General features: G+C 38.0%; 1 protein-coding gene across 5 annotated transcripts in view; it reads right to left on the minus strand.

Moving 5' to 3' along the window:
- DLC1 (DLC1 Rho GTPase activating protein) overlaps window positions 1-16,560 on the minus strand; it is a 434,197-nt gene extending 417,637 nt beyond the window's left edge. The window contains exons 1-2 of one of the 5 annotated variants that reach the window (XM_006075395.4): window positions 16,178-16,560; window positions 605-1,752 (exon numbers count right to left, since the gene is read on the minus strand). In XM_006075395.4, coding sequence (XP_006075457.2) covers window positions 605-1,627 — 1,023 coding nt within the window. In that variant the 5' untranslated portion in view covers window positions 1,628-1,752; window positions 16,178-16,560. Of the gene's footprint in view, window positions 1-604; window positions 1,753-15,458; window positions 16,083-16,177 lie in introns of those variants that run through there. The other 4 variants (XM_006075393.4, XM_044937836.2, XM_044937852.2 and 1 more) reach the window with 4 other exon arrangements.
- Window positions 16,561-22,017: the final 5,457 nt, after the last annotated feature.

Genomic DNA, 22,017 nt, shown 5'->3' on the forward strand with positions numbered 1-22,017 from the left:
TGCCCCAGCATAAAATTTTATTTCGGTTATTGATCCTTTTGGTTAAAAGTTAACAGGAAGTTCATATAGCTATGGATAGCAAATGTGCCAGGGTATCATTTAAAACAGCATTAGCATATTTTGGGGGAAGGGGGTACTTTTGCCTTGGTATATGCAAAGGGCTCATTTAAAATATGTGACTTATACCACTTTTATTATAATAAAATATATTTTCTAAAGGGGAAAGAGAAACAAACTGAAATATATAATTTTAATTTAAAGATATCATGATATTCTTTCAGAAAATTAGAGATTGCCCTTCAGATCTATGAGCTATCTGGTAGCTATTTAATTCCAAAGAAAGTGAAATCAGTTCTGTCTTCAACACAATTCCAAAATAAAATGTTCAGGAACCATTATAAATATCACTAGTGAAACAGGTTATCCTGTTTTAATTTTTACATTTTGTGATGATTTTCCCAAGATTCTCTTTAAGTCACACAGCTACACTATGGGGCAAAAGAAACAGCAACATATCTTTTTAACCCTAGCAAGAATAATAAATGATGGAAACAAGGATATTTACAAAATTCCAAAAGTCAGATAATTGGTGCATGCGTCTTACCTTTCTTTTACGAAGTCTGACTTGGTTATCTGTGGGTTCCTGGGTGGCCAGAGTCTCCTTGAAGTGTAAACACTGCATGCCATCTCCTGAGTTGAACTTTGGAAGACTTTTGTTTTGATGTTCTGAGAAACCACTCGTCTCCAGGCCATTTTCAGCTGACATTCCACTAGGGCAGGAAGGAGGCTGCAGAAGGCAGCTTCCAGGATCTGTTTTTAATAATGGCAGTCCTCTGTCCATACGAGGAATAGCCAATAACTTATCTTGTACTGCACTGCAGGTGTTGCTTTCATATTCATCTTTAGGGAAGTCGGGTTTCCTTCGATGTCGAGCAATTACAGCAGAATTAAGCAACTGCTCTTCTGGCACAATATCTTTCACATTCAAAGAACTGCAAGCATTCATTTTGGACCGATCTTTTATTTCACTTAAGCTTATCTCCTTACAAAGCTCCAGGCTTTTACTCACCATGTCAACAACTTTCTTGTCCCCCTTTTCCTCAACCAGCCCTAAATCAACTCCACCAGCCATTCCCCAGGAGTCATAAGAATCTTGGTTATTTTCCACAATGGGCAGCGTCTTTACTAAGGAGCCTGCTCCTTTGACGCTATGTTGGTCTGATGTTTCAGGCCCTTGAGTAGTTAGAATCTGTTTATCATCTGTGAGGTACAGATCAGAATCGGTGTCCTCATCAGAAACATGCACGAGTGTTTCTGTGCTGGCCTCCAGAGAAAGGAACTGATCTTCACCTTCATGGCTGTCATCTTCATCCACCTCCTTTGAAATGTGACCCATTGGCCCCCCAGGAATCTCTCTCAGGTCTGAGCCATGACAGCAGTCTGGGAGTGAAACACACCTCTCTTTGCGGTCCACATTTAGAGTTGCATCTTTTTCCATACTTGCCTGCAAGCTGTCAGCTACTAGTCCATGATGACATGCTGTGTTACAATCATCAGAACTAAAAGGCTGTCCCATCCATTGGGTCACATGTTCTTCCCAGCTTCTCTTTCTGATAGCTACAGACATGTCATCGTAGTTTAACAACAGACAGAGAGATACATTCCGTATGAGACTAAAGGAGATGAAACTTGATGAAAGATTACTTCAAATTCACTGATTGAAGAAGAGAAGAAGTTTTGTCATTTCACCACCTATTAAAAAAATAAAATATACACATATAGTTCAGGATATAATTCTAAAGTCAAAATCTATCTTAGAAAAGAGAGTGCTTAAGCAATGCTATGAAAGATTAAATAAGAGGTTTCAATAAAGCTTCCAATTAACAACCTTAATAGGGTTACTTCTTCAAGAAGCAGGCTAATAGAAGAAAATTTTACATTTAGTATCTCTGGTCAAAAATCATTGACAATACTTTTAAATGTAGCTGGATTGATTGACCTATTAATGAATAACCCAGTAGCGCTAGTGGTAAAGAACCTGCCTGTCAATGCAGGAGACACAAGAGATGTGGGTTTGATCCCTGGGTTGGGAAGATCCCTGGAGGAAGAGATGGCAACACACTCCAGTATTCTTGCCTGGAGAATCCCAAGGACAGGGGAGCCTGGCGGGCTACAGTGCACGGGGTCACAGAGAGTTAGACATGACTGAGCGACTGAGCAGGAGCACGAGCGTGTGTGTGTGTGTGTGTGTGTGTGTGTATAATTAAAAATTCCACTAGGAAAATAACTGGACTGCTATACTTAATAATTCACCAGAAGAAACTAGTTGCTCTAGCTTACACGCTTCCCTGGTTAACTTTTGTGGAAACGAATTGCTACAGAAATCTATTGGCTGTTTGGTTTGAATTGCACCAAAGGTCACCAGGGAACTACTTGTGCAAAACCTGAGCTACAGAGACAACACATGTAATATATTAGCATGTGAAAGAGCTAATACAGACCCCAAATCACCAGGACACATTTACCCCAGGGAGTGACTAAGAAACTCCGGGGTAATCAGTTTAGCTCATATTAACACATAATTCATGCATAAGAAAGAATACCACACACCATTTGCAATGCCTTTGGTTAAATGGGCTTTCCAGGTGGCTCAGATGGTAAAGTGTCTGCCTGCAATGAGGGAGATCTGGGTTCAATCCCTGGGTCGGGAAGATCCCCTGGAGAAGGAAATGGCAACCCACTCCAGTACTCTTGCCTGGAAAATTCCATGGACGGAGGAGCCTGGTAGGCTCTAGTCCATGGGGTCGCAAAGAATAGGACACGCCTTAGCCCACTTTCAGGTTAAATATATTTACATACATCCCTTCGCTACTATGACCAGTTTGCAAGCTAGTATTGTTAAAGCTTAGAGAAGTTAAATGACTTGCTTAAGGCTACATATCTCAGGGTAAGCCTGGATTCAAAGTAGGCACCAGTTCTAAGACCCAGCGAGGCAACAAACTTCATTGTCTCCATGGAATGAGATTCTACAGCCTCCTTTCCCCCCAGACACCTTTAATAGGTATAAAATCTAAACTCTTTAGGTAAGGATTCAGGTGAATCAAAAAGAAGATGTGAGCACAGTAAGACAATTGAAACAGTTCTTTAGGAATTTCAGTCTCATTCTGTTTGGCTTCCAAGGAGTTTAGTTTGTATATTTCTGTTAGAATTTGGCCATAAAAATTTTAAGTAAACAAGAAAACCAAGCATAAGATAAGGTCAGGATATAAACACATTCCAGATATCCATCCATCCTCTCTGCCTTGAATTATTCAAAGCCTTAGTTAAAGGCAACAAATTACACCAATGTAAACGCAACCTTATAAAAATGACTAATCCAAATTGTGTCCCATAATGAAACCTAATGACTGAATTGTAAAATAAAAATCTCATTCAAGAGCAGACACTTCTAGTTTCTACGCCACACAAGAATGGTCAGCACATAACATGGACTGGCTTATTGGTTTCAGTCATAAACAAGATTAACCACGGTGCTGGTTTTGGGTCACTTCAGTCTATTGAAAAGGAGTCTGACTGCCCACCAAAAATTTCAAGCTATTCTGACTAAGCACATGCCAGAAAGGTAAATATTCTCATCCTGTAAAGACCAGGAATGTACTAGAATTCTGGTACCCCAGACTGACCAAATAGCATTCTGGATGCTATTTGGTTTCCTTAGAGGTCAGTGTGTATCTTTTTGAAAATGACCAGGGTTCACATTTTCCATGTTGGCATTCATTTTGCATTCAAAAGAAAAATATAAAGTCCCTGAATTCCATGCATAAGTCATTATCGTGTGGGAGGCTACGGAAAGTGGAAAAAACGCATAGATGCAGGCCAGAAAATTTCTGCTTTCATGGGCAAATTTGGGTTGTAATAGGGCGGTTCTGTTTTAGATGCTTTCTTTTCTTTATTTTTATCCAGCGTAGAAAGAGCAGGCTAACTTAAGAAATGCCAAGTGGTATTACTGTGTCATTTCTAAGCCACATTTACATTTAAGTTGAGGCTGACTTCTGGTTTTATTTCTTTGATGAAGAAGGTGAAAGAGTTTTATTAACCCCCTGGGGAACAGATTACATAAAAGTTTTGCCTTTAAGTCCTTACCATAATATTAGTTAACTTATTGCACTCAACTTTAGCAAGTATTTTTATAACATCAAAGGAAGACAGTTAAACAGTTCTGAGACAATCTAGATGCAAAGAGAGACTGTAAATTAGGTTCATACAGCATTAACTCCTTCTGTCCTAATTTCTTATCTAGGTCCTTTGGACATTTCCAATATCATTCCTGTGAATTTATAGTGTCTTAATCTCAAAGACATAAAATTTTCTAATTTTCATTATGACCATCACCACTATAGTGTGGACGTTCACTCCAAATCCTGTGGTCTGATAGATTTTTTTTTTTTAATTATCTCAACGAGCTTTCTTATTCACACTTCTTAATTAAATTCTGATTTGTAAGATTCATAGTTAAAAATCTGTCTGCAGGATCTAAAGGCTGAAGACAGTATTAATTAAAATATGATTATTATTGTCTGGGCTGCCCAGAGGGTGCTAGGGGTAAAGAATCTGACTGCCAATGCAGAAGATGCAAGGGACGCGGGTTCTATTGCTGGGTCAGGAAGATCCACTGGAATAGGAAAATGGCAACCCACTCCAATACTCTTGCCTGAAAAATTCCAATTCCATGGACAGAGGAGCCTGGCGGGCTACAGTCCATTGGGTCACAGAGTCGGACACGACTGAGTGACTGAGAACATTATTGTCTATCACATATGAGCACCCAGGACTCATTTTCTAAGTCATCTGAATTGACTTGGATCTGTCCTGTAAGATTCAGAAGTCTTTGTAAAAGACCTAAGTTTCCCTTTGAGCCTTCTCACTAGGCTGTCTTATTCAAAATTACATTTCTAACTACTGATTACTTACTTTGCAAACTTCTATTACCATTTTGTAAAATAATCGTTATTATGTAGTTTCGTTCAGAATGAGCTCAGCTGCTCAGGGTTTGGATGAGGGATCTGGAAAAGTGTAAGTCATTCTAGGGTGTTGATTTTATGAAGTGAATTTCCATGGGGATTTTTCACTTTTTTAAATGTATGTGTTTAAACACCACTGTATTAATATAACAAGAAACCCTGTGTACCTCTAATTATGTAATGATTCTGGAAAATATTTGTGAAATGTCCACATTTGCTTTTTGTGATGCTAGGGCATGGGATGTTTGTTCACAGAGTGATTTAAAATGTATTATGTGGGCTCATTTTGTAATACTTACCACCCTTTAACATAAGCATTTTGTGGCATACAGTCTATATTTTAAAATGAATCAAAGTTGAATATAGTACTAAAAACAATGCAAGATATTCTAGTTTGAGAATCCCTGACTTATTTCTGACATCAAGCTATCATGTTCTCTTTTGCAACTGCTTCTGAAATGAACACACATTTTGTATTTTGACCTGGCAGTGGTCCTCAGGGAAGACCTTGCTGACTTGATTCCAAAGGGAATCACTACTGCTGACATGATAGTCTGGGAGAACTCGGGGCAAATGAAGTACTTGTGGCTGAAATCAAGTGGGCAGTACCTTAGAACTGACAGCAACACTGCCTGATCATAGTCATTTATTCAACAAGTATTTATTTAGGACTGAACAGGCTACAGAAGGCTTCCCAGGTGGCGCAGTGGTAAAGAACCCGCCTGTGAATGCAGGAGACGCAAGAGACACGGGTTTGATCCCTGGATTGAGATGATCTCCTGGAGTAGGAAATGGCAACCCACTCCAGTATTTTTGCTTGGGAAACACCATGGACAAAGGAGCCTGGTGGGCTATAGTCCACGGGGTCGCAAAAAGTCAGACACGACTGAGTGACTGAGCATGCATGCCTGGGCTGCTGACAGTCTGCTAAACACTGGGAATATAAACCTAAATATATATTAAGTTGTTTTGTCCTTTCAGAGCACAGATGACATATATAGATATACGTGCACATATATAAATACACACACACGCACATGATTGACTCCTGGGTTGTTTTTAGACACCCTCACACAGATGCTGCATATTAACAGAAGAGAAAATAAAGGCATAATAGTACTGTTGGTTTCTCTGTATTTTCCTACTTTCTTCTAGATGGCTTGGCTGGAATTACTTCTGGTTTTCCTTTACGTCTTTCTTCTTAATTACCCATCCTGTATTAAATTTCTAGGTCATGTTTTTCTCCTACTACTGTTGTAACGCATATGTGCATATATGTGTGCGCATGTGTGCGTGGGAAATAGTTACCACATAGTATGTATTCAGTCACTGGGAGAAGGAATGAATATTATAAGGGGAATAATCTCCTTTTAATTAAAAGTAAGTTAAGCTCCTTCCCTGATGGCTCAGTAGGTAAAGAATCCACCTATAATGCAGAACACACAGGAGACAAGGGTTCGATCCCTTGGTTGGGAAGATTCCCCAGGGTAGGAAATGGCAACCCACTCCAGTATTCTTGCCTGGGAAACCCCATGGTCAGAGAAGCCTGGTGGACTACAGTCCATTGGGGTGGCAAACTGCTGGACACGACTGAGCAACTATGCACACACACACAGATTAAATTCCCTAACATGAACTCTTGCAAGAGTAGAGAATGCTCCTGAACCAAGAAAAGAACATTTCTATTAATACAATGGCCCATGCTGTTACTAATATAAGGGTCAAGTTGGTGACATGGAGAGATGGGGAATCTGAGCATCCTATAATGATTTGACATCTTACTGGATCTTGGCCTGCACTCGGGGAGTCAACTTTGCATATCATTATGCCACCCAAACACTTTTTGAATTGAATTAGACAATCAGAACAGGATCAACAACAGTCAAACAGACACAGGTCTTCAAATGTGTGCTCACGAATGGCAAAGTAAATCTTCCTGACAGTGAGCATGGGTGGAGGTCGAAATGGAATTCATTTTCTTGATGGAGCTGTCAGAGAACAAATCATCTAGCAAACTAAATTGTACCACATCTGGGCACCTTCCACTGCCCCCAACTCAATGATAACATGAGAGGAGTGCTTTAACATGCAAAACTGGTGTCACATATTCAGGAGGCTTAGGATCAGTGAGAAAGCCTGGGACAGACATGGTTAATCTTAATCCCTGTATGTAAATGCATGATGAACAAATAGCCAAAAAAAAAAATCACATATTTTAAAAAAGCATTTCTATGAGTCTAGTCAGGGTAGCCAACTTTTAATAAAACACAATTAGCACTTATTCTTTAAAATATTCATGTTCTCTAATCCAAATTAGACAGGGTTAGAACTAGGCTTAAGGAGAGAGAAACCTCCTCCTCTCCTTAAGCCTAATGTTTTTGCATAACATGATTGAAAAATCTCTCACTATATGATTGTACACAGATTTCCTTTTTTTAGTGGCAATCTGGGTCTCATTCCTTCACAAAGTCATTATTCATCTACTTTTACATACTGTGTCAAATGTTGGAAGTTACTCATTATCCCTCATCAGCTGTCTGTGGAAAAAACAAACTCCTATAAAATTCTTTATTGATAAATTACTTAATGGAGCTTAAAATATTATATCTGAAAAAGCTTCTATGTCTTTAGGCTGTCTGGAAATTATCAACAGCCTTTTAAATTGTAGGGTAAACCACCTAGAATGGAGTAAGTAGTACATGACTTTTTCCGGCAGACACATCTAAGCTTCCATCATTTTTGATCTTAAGAAAAAGAATGAAGAAATAGGTACCCAATTAAAATATTTTTTAAAATGTTTACCTATTTTCATGTATATATTAGTTTTACTGAGCTTGGTAATCTTTTCTCCTTCTTAGCTCTCAGAGTCAAATATGTTCCACGAAGCAAGTATATTTGAAAATTAACACAGTCAATCCACTAGAAGTCAGCTCATCAGAAAAAAGAAAGCTGTTAAAAAATTGCGAATTATTATTTCTGAGTTGTCCTATTTTTACCTCCAGCTTCCTCCTACATAATGTAGCCCTGTGTGTGTGTGTGTGTGTGTGTGTGTGTGTGTGTGTGTGTGTAGTCACTCAGTCCGATTCTCTGTGACCCCATGGACTGTAGCCCACCAGGCTCCTCTGTCCCTGGTAGTTTCCAATTCCCTTGCAGGGAGGAGCTCAGATACTGGCAGTGTCTGACTTATCACCACTTTATAGCTCAAGTCAGCCAGGTTTGCATATTCCCAGAACATTTTCTTAAATAACCACATGTAATGTGACTAAATCTTTTAAAATGTCATGATATTTGCCTGATATCACTAAAAGTTTTCTGGAGATAATTGGTTTCCAAGAGATCCCAGAATTAACGCAGTCTTGGGGGATAATATTGTATCATGGATGCAGTAATTTCTAGATATCTATATTTCCTTTGGGATTCCATGTTTTATTTTCTTTTTTTATGTACATAGTCTTCTCAATAAGTGTTCCATTACATGCAGATCCCTTTGAGCATCTAGAACTACACTGTAGCTTAGGTATTTCTGCAAATAAATTCATTAACGAATGATTAATTATTTGGCATTTTGACTTCATATCTTTTCTGCAAACTCCCTTAAAACCAAAGAATAGTATTGCTTTCGCTCTGAACTTGTTTCACTTGAAATTTTTGATGCAACAGGAAGCAGTTTAAAATTCAATTTTATATCAAATGTTTCATTGTCTTTTTTTATGGCAAAGCAATGTGACTGAAATGTGATTTCTGCCTTTTTGTAAAAAGATACTTCTATTCCACAACAGACATGAATTATAATGCTTTATCATCAGCATAGTGAGATGTGGCTTTGCTTTAAGTGGTCACTTTCTATTTTTAGCTTTGCTATCATTTCTAAGAACACTCCAACGGTAGACATAGTAATCACTAAATATAAATAAGAGATAGGGCTACAGCAACACAGGTGCTCAAACAGCTCAGTGACAACATGATCCTGAGATTTCAGCCATTTGATAAGTACAACTTTCACTGAAATCAGGAACATGAAATCATTTGAGAGCTCAGTTACTTCTGTTAGGTTGGTCTCCCATCAGGGATTGATGCCTCTGATATCAACTTTTGTCCTCTGCGGTAGTGGTGGTTTAGTCGTGTCCAGCTCTTTGCGAACCCATGGACTGTAGCCTGCCAGGCTCCTTTGTCTATGGGATTTTCCAGGCAAGAATATGGATGTGGGTTGCCAGTTCCTTCTCCAGATGATCTTTCCAGCTGAGGGATTGAACCCATGTATCTTGCATTGCAGATGCTGAGCCACCAGGGGTATCCTTCTATATTTAATATCTATCATTCTCAGCTTTTTTTTTTCATCTCCTTATGTACATTTTAGATTGTTTTTACTACCAACTGTCCCCAATACCCAAGAAATAGTTGGTGCATTAGAAACTTTTGATGATCATGGTAATAGTGATAGTAAAAAAGCTTCCATGTATTAAGTGTTTACTGTGGATCAGGCCCTCGGAGAAGGCAATGGCACCCCACTCCTGTACCCTTGTCTGGAAAATCCCATGGACGGAGGAGCCTGGTGGGCTGCAGTCCATGGGGTCGCTAAGAGTTGGACACGTCTGAGCGACTTCCCTTTCACTTTTCACTTTCATGCACTGGAGAAGGAAATGGCAACCCACTCCAGTATTCTTGCCTGGAAAATGCCAGGGACAGAGGAGCCTAGTGGGCTGCTGTCTATGGGGTCGCACAGAGTCGGACACGACTGAAGCGACTTAGCAGCAACAGTGGATCAGGCCCTGCATTTGGTGTTGTCCTTTCATTGTCTCCTTAGTAACAATATTCATGAGCAATAAGTACTCTATGTAGTGGGTACTGTTATTATCCTATTTTATACAGAGACGTTTTGGCAGGACTAAGGAATACGTCAAAGTCCAACACCTATTGGTGGCTGGTGTTTATTATCTATATTTTTTTGTGAGGGCAAGATGTCTGTTAAAGAATCTTTTTCTTTTTCTGGTGATTTGCATTCATTACTTAGGTTCTGTCTTCACCAGTTTTCTCACTTCAAGAATAGGAATAATGAAAATCATTGAGAGAAATAGTAATATTGGGCTATAATAATGATGATGAGCTGATAATACATGTAAGGCACTTAATCCGTGGCATAGTGCAATAAAACTAGATACTAGAAGACGACGATGATGATGAAGATGGTGACAGCAGTAATTCCTTTATTTTGACAGATCTTAGCTGCAGAATCCTTAACTGAGGAGGAGCTGGAACTATCCCTTGTATGCCCGGGTTATTTCAATACAGATGAGTGATTTGACCACAGAGTGAAACGCCATGATTCTTTCTTTCTTGATTCATTTGACCTCTGCTTTTTAAAAAAAAAAAAACCAAACAGAAATTTGTTTGTTATACTGTATGTGACCCAACTGGCACATACAAAGTCTCATCTGATGCTCAAAATGACCCGGTGATATAAATATTTACAGTATCTTCCAGATTTTACCAATAAAAAGCAGAAGCTCAGAGCAGATATGGGGCATGCTTGAAACCACAGAGCAGATTCAAATGGCAAAGATGCAAGACCGAGCCCGTTTTCCGTCTCTTCCCATGAGCTTTCCAGTACACCACCCCATTTAAATTGTGGAAAATTCACCAGTGCTCTGCTCTCACTGGCCTCATGTAACTTTTAACTTTGAACTATTTTTGGATGCTCACGCTTCCCTCTGGTTCTTAATGAACTTGTAATGTCATCTTATGAGAGTGTTGTTAACCTCTGGCCTCAGGCTCTGATGACTCTTGCCAACCTCTTATTTTCCTTCCTCTTTAAAAATTATTATTCAGTCATTACAGGATGTCTGGAAAACTTAAAAAAAAAAGTCTCACAACACCCACTCTTCAACATTGGTTTTCCTTTCCTTTCTTCTTTCCCTCCTATTTACTCCACAAACATTTACTAAAAAAACAGGTATTGACAGTACCTGACACACTAGATATTTTGCTAATTGCTGGGAATAAAAAGCAACACTTACTGAATTTCTGATCTTGCTTTCTGCTCTTCCTACTTTCTTTCTATCTCATTTCTACTAATGGACTGATTCCCTCTGGATTATCTGAACTGTATTGCTAAAGCCATTCTGTTATTTCAGTCTAAGACAACCTTTTCATACATAGAGGTCTTCCCTTGTGGCTCAGCTGGTAAAGAATCCACCTGCGATGTGGGAGACCTGGGTTCCATCCCTGGGTTGGGAAGATCCCCTGGAGAAGAAAAAGGCTACCCACTCCGGTATTCTGGCCTGGAGAATTCCACGGACTATATAGTCCATGGGGTTGCAAAGAGTCGGGCATGACTGAGTGACTTTCACTTCACTTTCATACATACAAGCAGTTACAACTGCTTTTTTCAATCCTCTATCTTCTTTCATGAACAAGTTCACATACATGCTGTTTACACTGCCTTTTTTTTTAAACACAAAAATTCCTATTTAATATTTTCAAGTTCACTTATTATACTTTATAATACACTGAATCAAAATAAATAATCTCTTTTAAACTAGGTCTCAAGGTCCACCTTCCCCTTTATTCTGAATAACTTCCTCAAAAACTAAACCCATCTATTTCTCAAAACTCTATGAGCAGACCAGCAGTTTAGTGCCAAATGAGAATGGCAGAAATACATGCTGTATTTCTGTATCCACACCAAAGACAATCTGAATTTGGGCTTCTCTATAAACCTGTTTGACTTAAATTGTACAAATAAGGGCCTTATCATTCACTTGGAAGAAGAAGGCTCAATATTTATACTATTTTCTTAAAATCTGGAGGAATTTTCCCTCATTCTCTTTAAATTCTGATGTAAAATTCTTAACATTTATTCAAATAATAACTGATCTAAACCTAAATCATCGCTCATTTGGAACTTTGCTGTACTGTAATGATATCTACAGAGAGAATTCTCATTGTAAGATGATATTGATGCCAATTCATTCATTCTCTAAAAAGAAAATCAATGAAAGGATGGTCCAGTGGCTAAGACTCTGCACTCCCAATGCATGGGGGCCTGGGTTCAATACCCAGTCACAGAACTAGATCCCATAAGCGTCAACCAAGAGCTCACATGCTGCAACTAAAGATAGTACATGCCCAACCAAGACTCAGCACAGTAAAAACAAAACAAAACCAAAAAGACAATCCTATAAGACTCTTTCTCTATAAGTAAGATTAAACTATGCCTAAAGCATTTGTGGGCCTTCCTGGTGGCTCAGCGGTAAAGAACTCACCTGCCAATGCAGGAGATGCAGGTTCAATCCCTGAGTCAGGAAGATCCCCTGGAGAAGAGAATGGCAACACACTCTAGCATTCTTGCCTGGAGAATCCCATGGACAGAGAAACCTGAAAGGCTTCAGGTAGACTCAGTAAGTCTACCCCATGGTCCCCAAGAGTCAGACCCGACTTGCTGACTAAACAAAAACAGGTGTAGGTATGGGTAGAGGCTTCCCAGGTGGTGCTAGCCGTAAAGAACCCGCTTCCCAGTGCAGGAGACTTGAGAGATGCGCGCTCCATCCCTGGGTCGGGAAGATCCACCAGAGGAGGGCACAGCCCCCGACTCCAGGATTCTTGCCTGGAGAATCCCATGGACAGAGGAGCCTGGCGGGCTACAGTCCATAAGGCTGCAAAGAGTCGCACATGACTGAAGGGACTTGGCACGCACGTATGGTATGGGCAGACTTGGATAGGGCCAGAAAAATTCTCTTTTTTATTATAATATACTCAAGAAAAAAATAAATTAAATGATGTACTACTCTCTTTTACTAAGCCCTTTAGTTAATCATGCAATCAGTTATATGGGCTATTGCTTTACATGTTTATTCCTCATTCCAATCATGTAGAGTGTGGAGACATTGGAAGTGTTGAATAGCTTATCTTTTAAGTGGTAATAACATCAGGCAATCCAATCTGGTTCATAAAAATGGGGGGAAAAGGGTCATGACTCACATTTTCTCTAACAACATGGGATGTACTAAAAATGGAACATATTAGTTTTATTAGAAAGGCCCTTGCCATGAAAAGTGCAGTGTTTCAGCATGATTAGCAACATATACTGTCATATATGAGGAATGGTACAGATGAAACAGCCAACTCCTCCATTTAACACTGCACTGGTCAGCCATTTATTTATATACCATAACAAATTCTGCATTCTACAACTAAAGCACTTTGTAGAAGGCTCAGAGTAGATATATGAAGCAATTAAAGGACTAAAAATAAGCTGTTGAAGGCATGATGAAAAGAAGTGGGTTTATTTGGCCTCAAAATGTACACATATTTTCACATGTCCATTTAGCCTTTTCACATTTCCACTGAGGTAAAAATGCATAGACCTGGAAACAGGCTATAGCAATGGAGATTTAGGTTATTTAAATAAAAACATGTCTGGGTATGTAAGATTCTTAAACTGATTCCAATGGGGGGCAGTAAAATCTTTCCTGAACGTCACTGGTTGGGTTGGGTTATAATGATACCATTTAGATACAAAAATATGAATCAGACAACCTCCTTTTTAACTCTATGTTTTTAAGAAACATCAGTTTAAAATTAATATAATTATTAGCATATGGATTGATTTTCTGGGCATAAACATGAAATGTAACAAAACGGTCACAAACAAGTTACTCCTTTAAAGTGTTTGTTGAAGGTAGAAGAAAACTTTTGCATTTGAGGAAATTTCATTACTTAGTAAACTTGATTCTTTTTTAAAACCAGGAATTTTCTTTTCCCCCCATGCTGTAATACTAGTGGCAGCTGTAAGCCTTTTTTTTTTTAAGAAGCATTTCAATTTTCTGTTTAAAGGTAGCCTTCTACCGGATATGGATATGTTCATACCCTATTATGCATAATTATTATTTGGGAGCAAGATGATGTGATATAAAGTTATCTGAATTATGACACAGGGTATGGTGGTTCCAATGTCATCTTTTCAACTAGCAGTTTGACTTTGGACAGGTCATTTTTGAATGTCATACTTCAGCTTCTTTATTGGCACCTTTAAGACAGTGTTAGAAGAGGTGACCTCTCATATTTTTTTCCTTCCTTAAAATTCTATTGAGGAATTTTATTAAATTATAATTTAGAAAAGTCAATATTTTAACATATTAAACAGATTCTTTTTATCACTTTTAAGTCTTAACATGACTTAAATTGTTAGTGAATAGTTAGAATTTGTCAACACAAGTTATTCTAGCATAAAATTTAAGCATGATTAGCTAATACAGCAAATGGTCACCTTATACCATGTCAAAGTTTATGATGAAAACTTTGACTTCATATGATCCAACTGTCAAATAGCTTTCATATTTCATTTAGGATATTTTGTGTTCATCTAATAAATTTGGAAATATGCATGGCTATTTGTTTCTTTCACATATCTTTCCATATTATTTCTATAAAAATAATGGTTTTCATTCTAAGTATTCAGAAGTATAAATATAACACTATGTTATCTATTAAAACTCTGCTATTTCAGTCATTACTATATTTCTTTCCTTATACACTGCACGTGTAAACATAACTTAAAAACACTACAGTCCTGTGGAAATGTAATTTTATGATTACATGAATTATGGACACAGATCAGCTTTTCATATGATTTTAGTGATCTCCAGCAACCTTAAAATGGTAATAAGGAATGTCATTGTCATTGAGATTTACTTTAATTATTCAAAAATATTCACACAGAATTTGAGCAGTGAATAGTTAAAATTCAGGTAAGTTAATATGTATCTTAAATCTAATTCTGATATTTAAATTTTTAAAAATCAGAGTAAATTCTATTTAGGATAGAAATAAGTTGTAAACTTTCATGTGTTTACTTTTTTGAAAAATAAATAAATAAACCATTTATTAGCAAGCTGTACATTAGCAGTTTGACCTGTAGTTGAAACTGGGTGGGGACATACTGAAGAATCCAATCTTCATATTTTAAATGAGACACAAACTTTTCTTTGAAAGATGCATTATTAAGAAATAAAGTCATTCTAGTAGGAACTACTCTTCTGTTGGCAAAAGACGGGGAAAGAAAAAAAAAATCATTTACACTTCACACTTAATGTGTGACAATAATGTATTTGTTTCACAAAAGTCATAAAATAGGGAAACTGGTCTTCTGGCTTTAGTCATAAATAAGTTAAGGATGAAAAGGACTTGAAAATAAGATCTTACTTTGCGGAGAAAAAGAGTGAAGTCTCCCTGGAGCCTATTTCCGAATTGACATTCTGCTAAAACAGTTTGACCCACAGTTTTCTTCTTATTAAACCTTTTCCACTTCTGATTTCGTGGCTCAGCTCTAACACCCAAGAAATCACCCACTCCGTGCAAGATGCTAACATGTCTCTCAATCTTTCTGCCTCTCTGTAGATTGCCTCAAAGCGGAGAGATAGATAGTCCACAGCGTCTTACCTAGACGAGGAGGAGCTGAAACGCCGAGGCATGACATGCTTCAACACTCAGCCTAGGAGAGGAGTCCGTCTCCGTTACTTTCTCCAAAATATAAGTTCACATTTCGTGGTTGAGATCATGGCTCTATTCTAAGCGGTTCTGCGCAGTGTGTGATTCTAACAAAAACAGCCTCCGCAGCTGGAGGGAGCCTTAGCCGAAGCCGGAGTCTGTCAAGGCGTTCCTAGTGACTTCTGTCTAGTAAATTCAGACTGATGTTTTGCAAAAGGGGCCTCCACAACCAGGCCCAGATTGCCTGCGAAGCATTTCCTGCCTCTGAGTGGTGTGCGTGTGAGAAAGACTGAGCCGGGAGGAGGGGAGGGGGGAGCCCTGAGGCCGGCGATTTAGGAGTTCTGATTTTACACAGAACTGAAGTGAGTTTGTCAAAACCCTTGAGGTGATTAGCTGGAGAGTCATAAAGCCGTAAAGCCTTTTTCTATCCCACACTGCTTATGGAAAAAAAAAAGATAGAAAACATAGTTCTTTCCTTCCTCTACAACTTTTCCACTGTATTCAGTGTATACACACAATGTAATCAAAATACCTTTGCAGGACTCCTTTCAAAAGATCTTTTAAGGGAGCAAGATGCAGTTAGAGTTTTTTAATACCGTAATTCTTCTAAATTTGAAAACCTTTTGACCGTTCCTTCATTTAAAATGCTGCAGCCAGATTACACACCGTACCTGAGATCTGTTAAGTGAGATCCTAGGAATCCAGCAAACAGAACGTTTTCTTCAAGATCTCTGATCCCAAGAATCCTTCCCGGAAATAAAGTAGTTTGTGTCAGGGCCCAGGCAGCCTTGCTTCTGGCCAGAATCCTCCAGTCACACACATCTAGTGCTGGAAAAGCAGAAGACAGACTCCATCTTGATCCTATTACAGTCTTGCTGACATTAACCACTTGCAACTGCTTCCATCCCGCAGAACACCGTCTGGGACTCACATCTCTCAAGCAGCTCACAGTATCTGTATCCTTCCTCCGACACAAATGTTGTGAACTATCATCTGTTTATCTTTTCTGCTTTCTTGTGCCTCCACTGGATGACTTCCTCCTAGCTGCTCTAGGCTGGGAACTTGGACTACCATTTGGTTTTGATTAAAACCAGACAGCCAACTCTGGAGAATGTAGGGAATAAGCTAATGGAAACAGCAAGTATGGCTTTAATTAGTGCGTCAATTAATAATAGATGTTCGCTCCTCTTATAATAAGATGACACAAATATCAAGGCAGAGGAAGCGCAAGTCGTTTCAGGAAAGAAGTTGCACCAGTTCTTGCTTTATGACCCAGGATTCTCTTTGGGGAAAGTGGAAGGAAAGAAGAGTGCTGTGGCCTTGGGACATCCAGGTTGTGTAGAGGCGGGTGCAGCAGGCTGGTTGTTTATACCAGAGAAACAGGAAACAGCATCTCTGAGTTTAATTATCTTGCTTGGTTGAAACTGTTCAGTAATGCCTCCCTTCTACTTTATTTACAATCAATGGATTCTCTTGCGGTTTATGACATAAGTATTTCTTTCAGGGATTAGTGATCAGATTAACCTGATCATTGGGTCTACACGGGGCTTGCAACTACCCAGAGATTTCCAATAATGAGAGGAACAATCCCAATTTATATATGATAAAAGAGGAACTTAAAAAGGGATATAAGAAATATTAAACCTATTAGCCCTAGATGTATGTGATACATCTCTGAAATTGTAAGCAGTTTTCATTATTCACATTTATTCTTTAATTTTTATCAAGACTGACAGACACTTAGATAGCATAATGATCATGTTTTGAGTACTTCCTGATACTCCTGAGTAGATGACAAGTCAGAGTATTATGTTCTAGCCACTATTTCTTTTCTTATTTGGTAGTTAAAATCTCTCAAAGTTAGTGCAAAGCATGGACTATCAGAAATATCAAACCCAATGCTTAACATTTGGTTTGTATGTTAAATTTGGTTAAAATGGTAAGTGGCAGGGATAACATTTTATACATAATTTTCAGATGAAGAGCATTCAAATAACCTGGAGGGAGAAGCAATTTTTAGGAGTTTATCTCAAAATATTACTGATTAAAAAATGGGCATTTAGATTCCTTGAAGTTAACCTTCAGCCACAAGAAGGAAGTCCACAACTTCATAAATTCTTTAAAGGGTCATTTATGTTCATATTCAAAATACTTCCACTGAAACTATTTAATCTTCCCAACTATCATTGTGTGTATTCTTATTTTTATCTTACAGATGAAGTATTAGAAATTTATGAGAGTAATTTTCTCACAATCAAATGATGGACAGTAGCCAAGTCTACTTTGGAACCCAAATTTTCTAACTGTAACACCCTGAGTTCAACTGTCTCTCTTGACTCTCTCTTAATTGCTGTGTGAAACTAGGAAGACTTCTTAAACTCTCTGAGTTTCAGATTCCTTGTTATAAATAAGGACAATTCCACATAACTCCCAGATTGGAAAATAGGATTAAATTTATATACAGATATATTTATAAATTTATCTCTTTCCCTTCAGAAAACACTGGAGCAGAATGGAATGAGAATTGATGTAAGTTCTTTCCTAAAATAACTTGTGTATCTCTATACCTATCTGGTTGTAGCTCTGCCTCTGGTAACAGAGGGCACTCAATAAACAGTCTCACTCCGCTAATTCTTCTTGAGTAGATTCTCCTCCTGAGTACTATAATCCCCCTCTTGTATAATTTAGCCTTGTTTCTGTTTATATTGGCCTGAGGAAACAACAAAACCCTGTTCACATAGATTTATAAATGGTTTTTTAGATATCCAGATACTCTTATTAGTAATTTTCTCCTTAACGTTCTCTTCCCTAAACAAATAAGACTTCATGATTTACTCTATTATTTAGAAGGATTACTTCCCAAATCTTTAATCACTCTTCTTTATTTTTCATCCTTCAGTTGCCTGACTCCAAACAAATCCCAGAACTTATATACTCATAAATGCTTTACCAAATATGAGGATAAAGATAACTAATGAGATCGTTTCCTAAATATTTAACGTAGTGTCAGGCACATAGAAGGGGTCCAAGATATCTGTCCTCTTCTCCTATCCACTTGTAAATCTCAATACAAAACTCCTTTAAATGTTTGCATATTATTCAGCTAATAAAATATGGTAGAGAGGCAGTTAAAAAGTTGAAAGCAAAGTATCAGGAAAGGACTCTGGCTCCAAAACTAACAATCGTGATGACCCTATTCGAATTACTTATCCTGCATAAACCTTGGTTTTAGTCTCTGGATCTAAGGGTTTTTCAAAATTAGAGATGATAGTCCATGTCAAGTCATTAGACTTCATGGCTGGTGTGGCAGTCATTGTTATCTAGAATTATTTTTACCATTTAAATAATTGCCTTTTTCATGTTTGCATCTCTATTCTATGATTGTTTTCCTGAAGACTTGTATCTACTGAGCTCAGTTAAATGTATACATTTGGAACAACTTTATTGGTGGAGCAATTAGGTACTTTTTTTTTTTCTTTAAGAAAAAGGAATTGCAGAACGAGGATCATAAGCTATTGTGAAGATTAGCTTTTTTTCCATGCTGTTATTGTTGTTCAGTCACAAAGTTGTATCTGACTCTTTGTAACCCCATGAACTGCATCATGCCAGGCTTCCCTGTCCTTCTTCCCATGTACTAGGATCTAAATAATAAACACTGGCTATGATTGGATAGCTAATCCTCAACTATCATTGGGAAATTTAAATCTGCACTGTTATAGAATTGTTCAAGGACTCTAAGGTCCAACAACCTTTTGATTGTGCAAAGTGGGACCTATCCTTTGAAAATAGTGTTTAGCCCTTTATGAATTGAGTACCAAACATCATTAATTCAGCACTCACATTTAACATTTGTGATAGTGTGAGTATAAGCAGGCTTTTATTTTTCGGTTTTAGTGAAAGAATAGTGTCCTAATAGTAATGAACTTAAAATTAATATAGAGAGTGTCTTTAAAGCACTTTAGAATTGTCCACACAAGTATATGCTGTGCTTAGTCACTCAGTCGTCTTCAACTCTTTGCAACCCCACGGACTGTAGCCCTCCAGGCTCCTTTGTTCATGGGGATTCTCCAAGCAAGAATACTGGAATGGGCTGTCACGCCCTCGTCCAGGGGATCTTCCTGACCAAGGGATTGAACTCCTGCCTGTTGCATTTCCTGCACTGGCAGGCAGATTCTTTACCTCTAGCGCCACCTAGGAAGCTATGAAGAAACTGTCTATGAAAACTGATCGTTCAAAAATCTACGTAAAAGCTTTGCTTGCAATTTATTGAAGTAACCACATGTGTGTCAGAGCAATAAAGATGTAGTATTTGATAGATTTCTAGTTATTTTTTCAGCAATATTTACATGTACTTTCTTCCAATAGGCTCATTTTGATAGACACATACCCATGTAGGAAAAAAATACAATTTTGTAGTTTTAATAATCTGCATATGCATATTAGTTTTGGATCAATGTTGTCAATGATCCAAATTTGGTTAGCTCTTGATAAATGTTGATTTTTTATTTTTTATCACTGATTTTTTATCAATGTAATTTTGATTGGTTAGTTTTTGGATCAATGTTGTCACACTTTTGATACCACATTTTGCCAAACATTTAGTATTCATCCAGAAGAATTTATTAAAGGAACACAAGTTTGACATTAAACTGACAAAAGTAGCAAAACCGTATAAATTCTCCAAAACTCATTATATCTGCTTTTTGGATTATTATATACATAGCTTCCCTTCATTGAAAATGATTACAACTCAGGAATAGCTTTGAAAAAAAGTATACTGATAAATTTCCAATAGAAATTAAAACATAAACTTAGAACACATTAAAAAAAAAAAGGAAGAAAGAAAAACTACACTGGCTCAATATATATGGTCTCCGAAAACATTGAATCTCCCTGCCTGTTCAAAAAGGCCAGGATATTCTTAGAAGCATGAAGATCCCAAGGCGTGAAAGATACTTAAGAGAGGTCTAGGTGTGCCCAGCTAGTGGAGGCGAAGGTTAGTTTTATGTTCCACAAAGATTTGTTCTGTATGAAAACTTAGGCTAACATGGCCATTCGGTACTCTTTAGCATCCTTGTTGAGGTTAATATAACGTTCTCTGAAATTCTCATTTCCTTGTATCTTCAGTCTATTCAAAAAATGTTTCCTCTTCTCTTTAGGCTAAAAGCTCATGCTCTCTCTAGCTTCTCTTGTCATCCTTTCAAATGCTCTTATTGTTCTTGTACATTGTCTCTTGCACCCTCTGTTTGCCTGGAAAAGGTGAAACTATCTGTGTCCAGATTTCTTCATAAAACTCATAAAACTTCTGCTCCAGTTAAATCTCTACCCTTTGAGAGTCATTCCACCTGACTCCTTATCCTATACTCCAGCATCCAGGGCAGCGTCCTCAGTATACCGCTGGAGGGGGAGCGGCAGGGATGGGAGTCATGAACTTGTTACCAAGGCTTGTAGCCTTGAAGGGGTATCTGTTCAATTTCTGTTAAAATACAAGTATACTTCTCATATTTGTCTCTTTAAAACCTAACCACTGGAAAGCCTCAGAATACTTATCGAGTGACATACTTAATATCTGTCCCCACACTCAAGCAATATTTACTTTGTATTTGCTATATTCATGGTACTGTTCTGTGCATGTAGAAAATATCATTAAACACCCCCCAACCAAAAGGGAAAAAAGGACTTTGCCCTCACAGACCTTAAAATGGAGGGTAGAGGGTTAGTAATGCACAACAAGCATAAGTACATAAATTATCTAGTATGTGAATAATTACTAAGGGAAGCAGAAAATGCAGAGCATGATAAAGAATATGAGGAGTGAGGGACAATCATGTTACAGAATTAACTAAGGGATATCAGGGGAAATCTCTCTCAGGAACGTTTTAGTAAAAGTTTTAAAAGGAGAGGGAGATGGCCATATAGATATCTGAGGGTCATAGAGTCTAGGCAGTGTAAACAAGATCTTAAAAAAGAGTGTGCCTGGCAGTTTCCCCAAATAGCAAGGAAATCAATGAGGCTGGGATGGAAGGAGGAAAGGGTAGGAAGGACAAGATGCACGCAGGAAGGTAAGGAAGAGTGAGTTAGTTAGGTGGTATCTTGTAAGGACTTTGGCTTTGATTCTGAAAATAGGTGCCCTGGCAAGGCTGAGTGGCAAGATCTGCTTTACACTGGAATGGGGTTACTCTGGCTGCTGTATTAATAGGCTGAGAGGAACTAAGGGTCAAAAAAGGACCAGGTAGGAGGTTACTTTGGAAATCCAGGTGAGAGACATGAGGGGCTTTGATGGAGGCGATGAGAAAGGTGAACTTTTTTCAGTGTGTGATGCCAAGAGATCTTTCCTGAAGAATTAGATGTGCTACATAAGAAGTAAAAGTGGAGATATCTTGGTGTATTCTGCATACAAGGTCTTTATCAGATGATTTGCAAATATTTCTTCCCAGTTTAATTTGTCGTTTCATTTTTTAACAGTGCCTTTTATAAAGTGAAGTTCTTAATTTTGAGAAAAGAAAAATAT

Source organism: Bubalus bubalis, chromosome 1 (genome assembly GCF_019923935.1).
Source record: "Bubalus bubalis isolate 160015118507 breed Murrah chromosome 1, NDDB_SH_1, whole genome shotgun sequence".
In the NCBI taxonomy this organism is placed as follows: domain Eukaryota; kingdom Metazoa; phylum Chordata; class Mammalia; order Artiodactyla; family Bovidae; genus Bubalus; species Bubalus bubalis.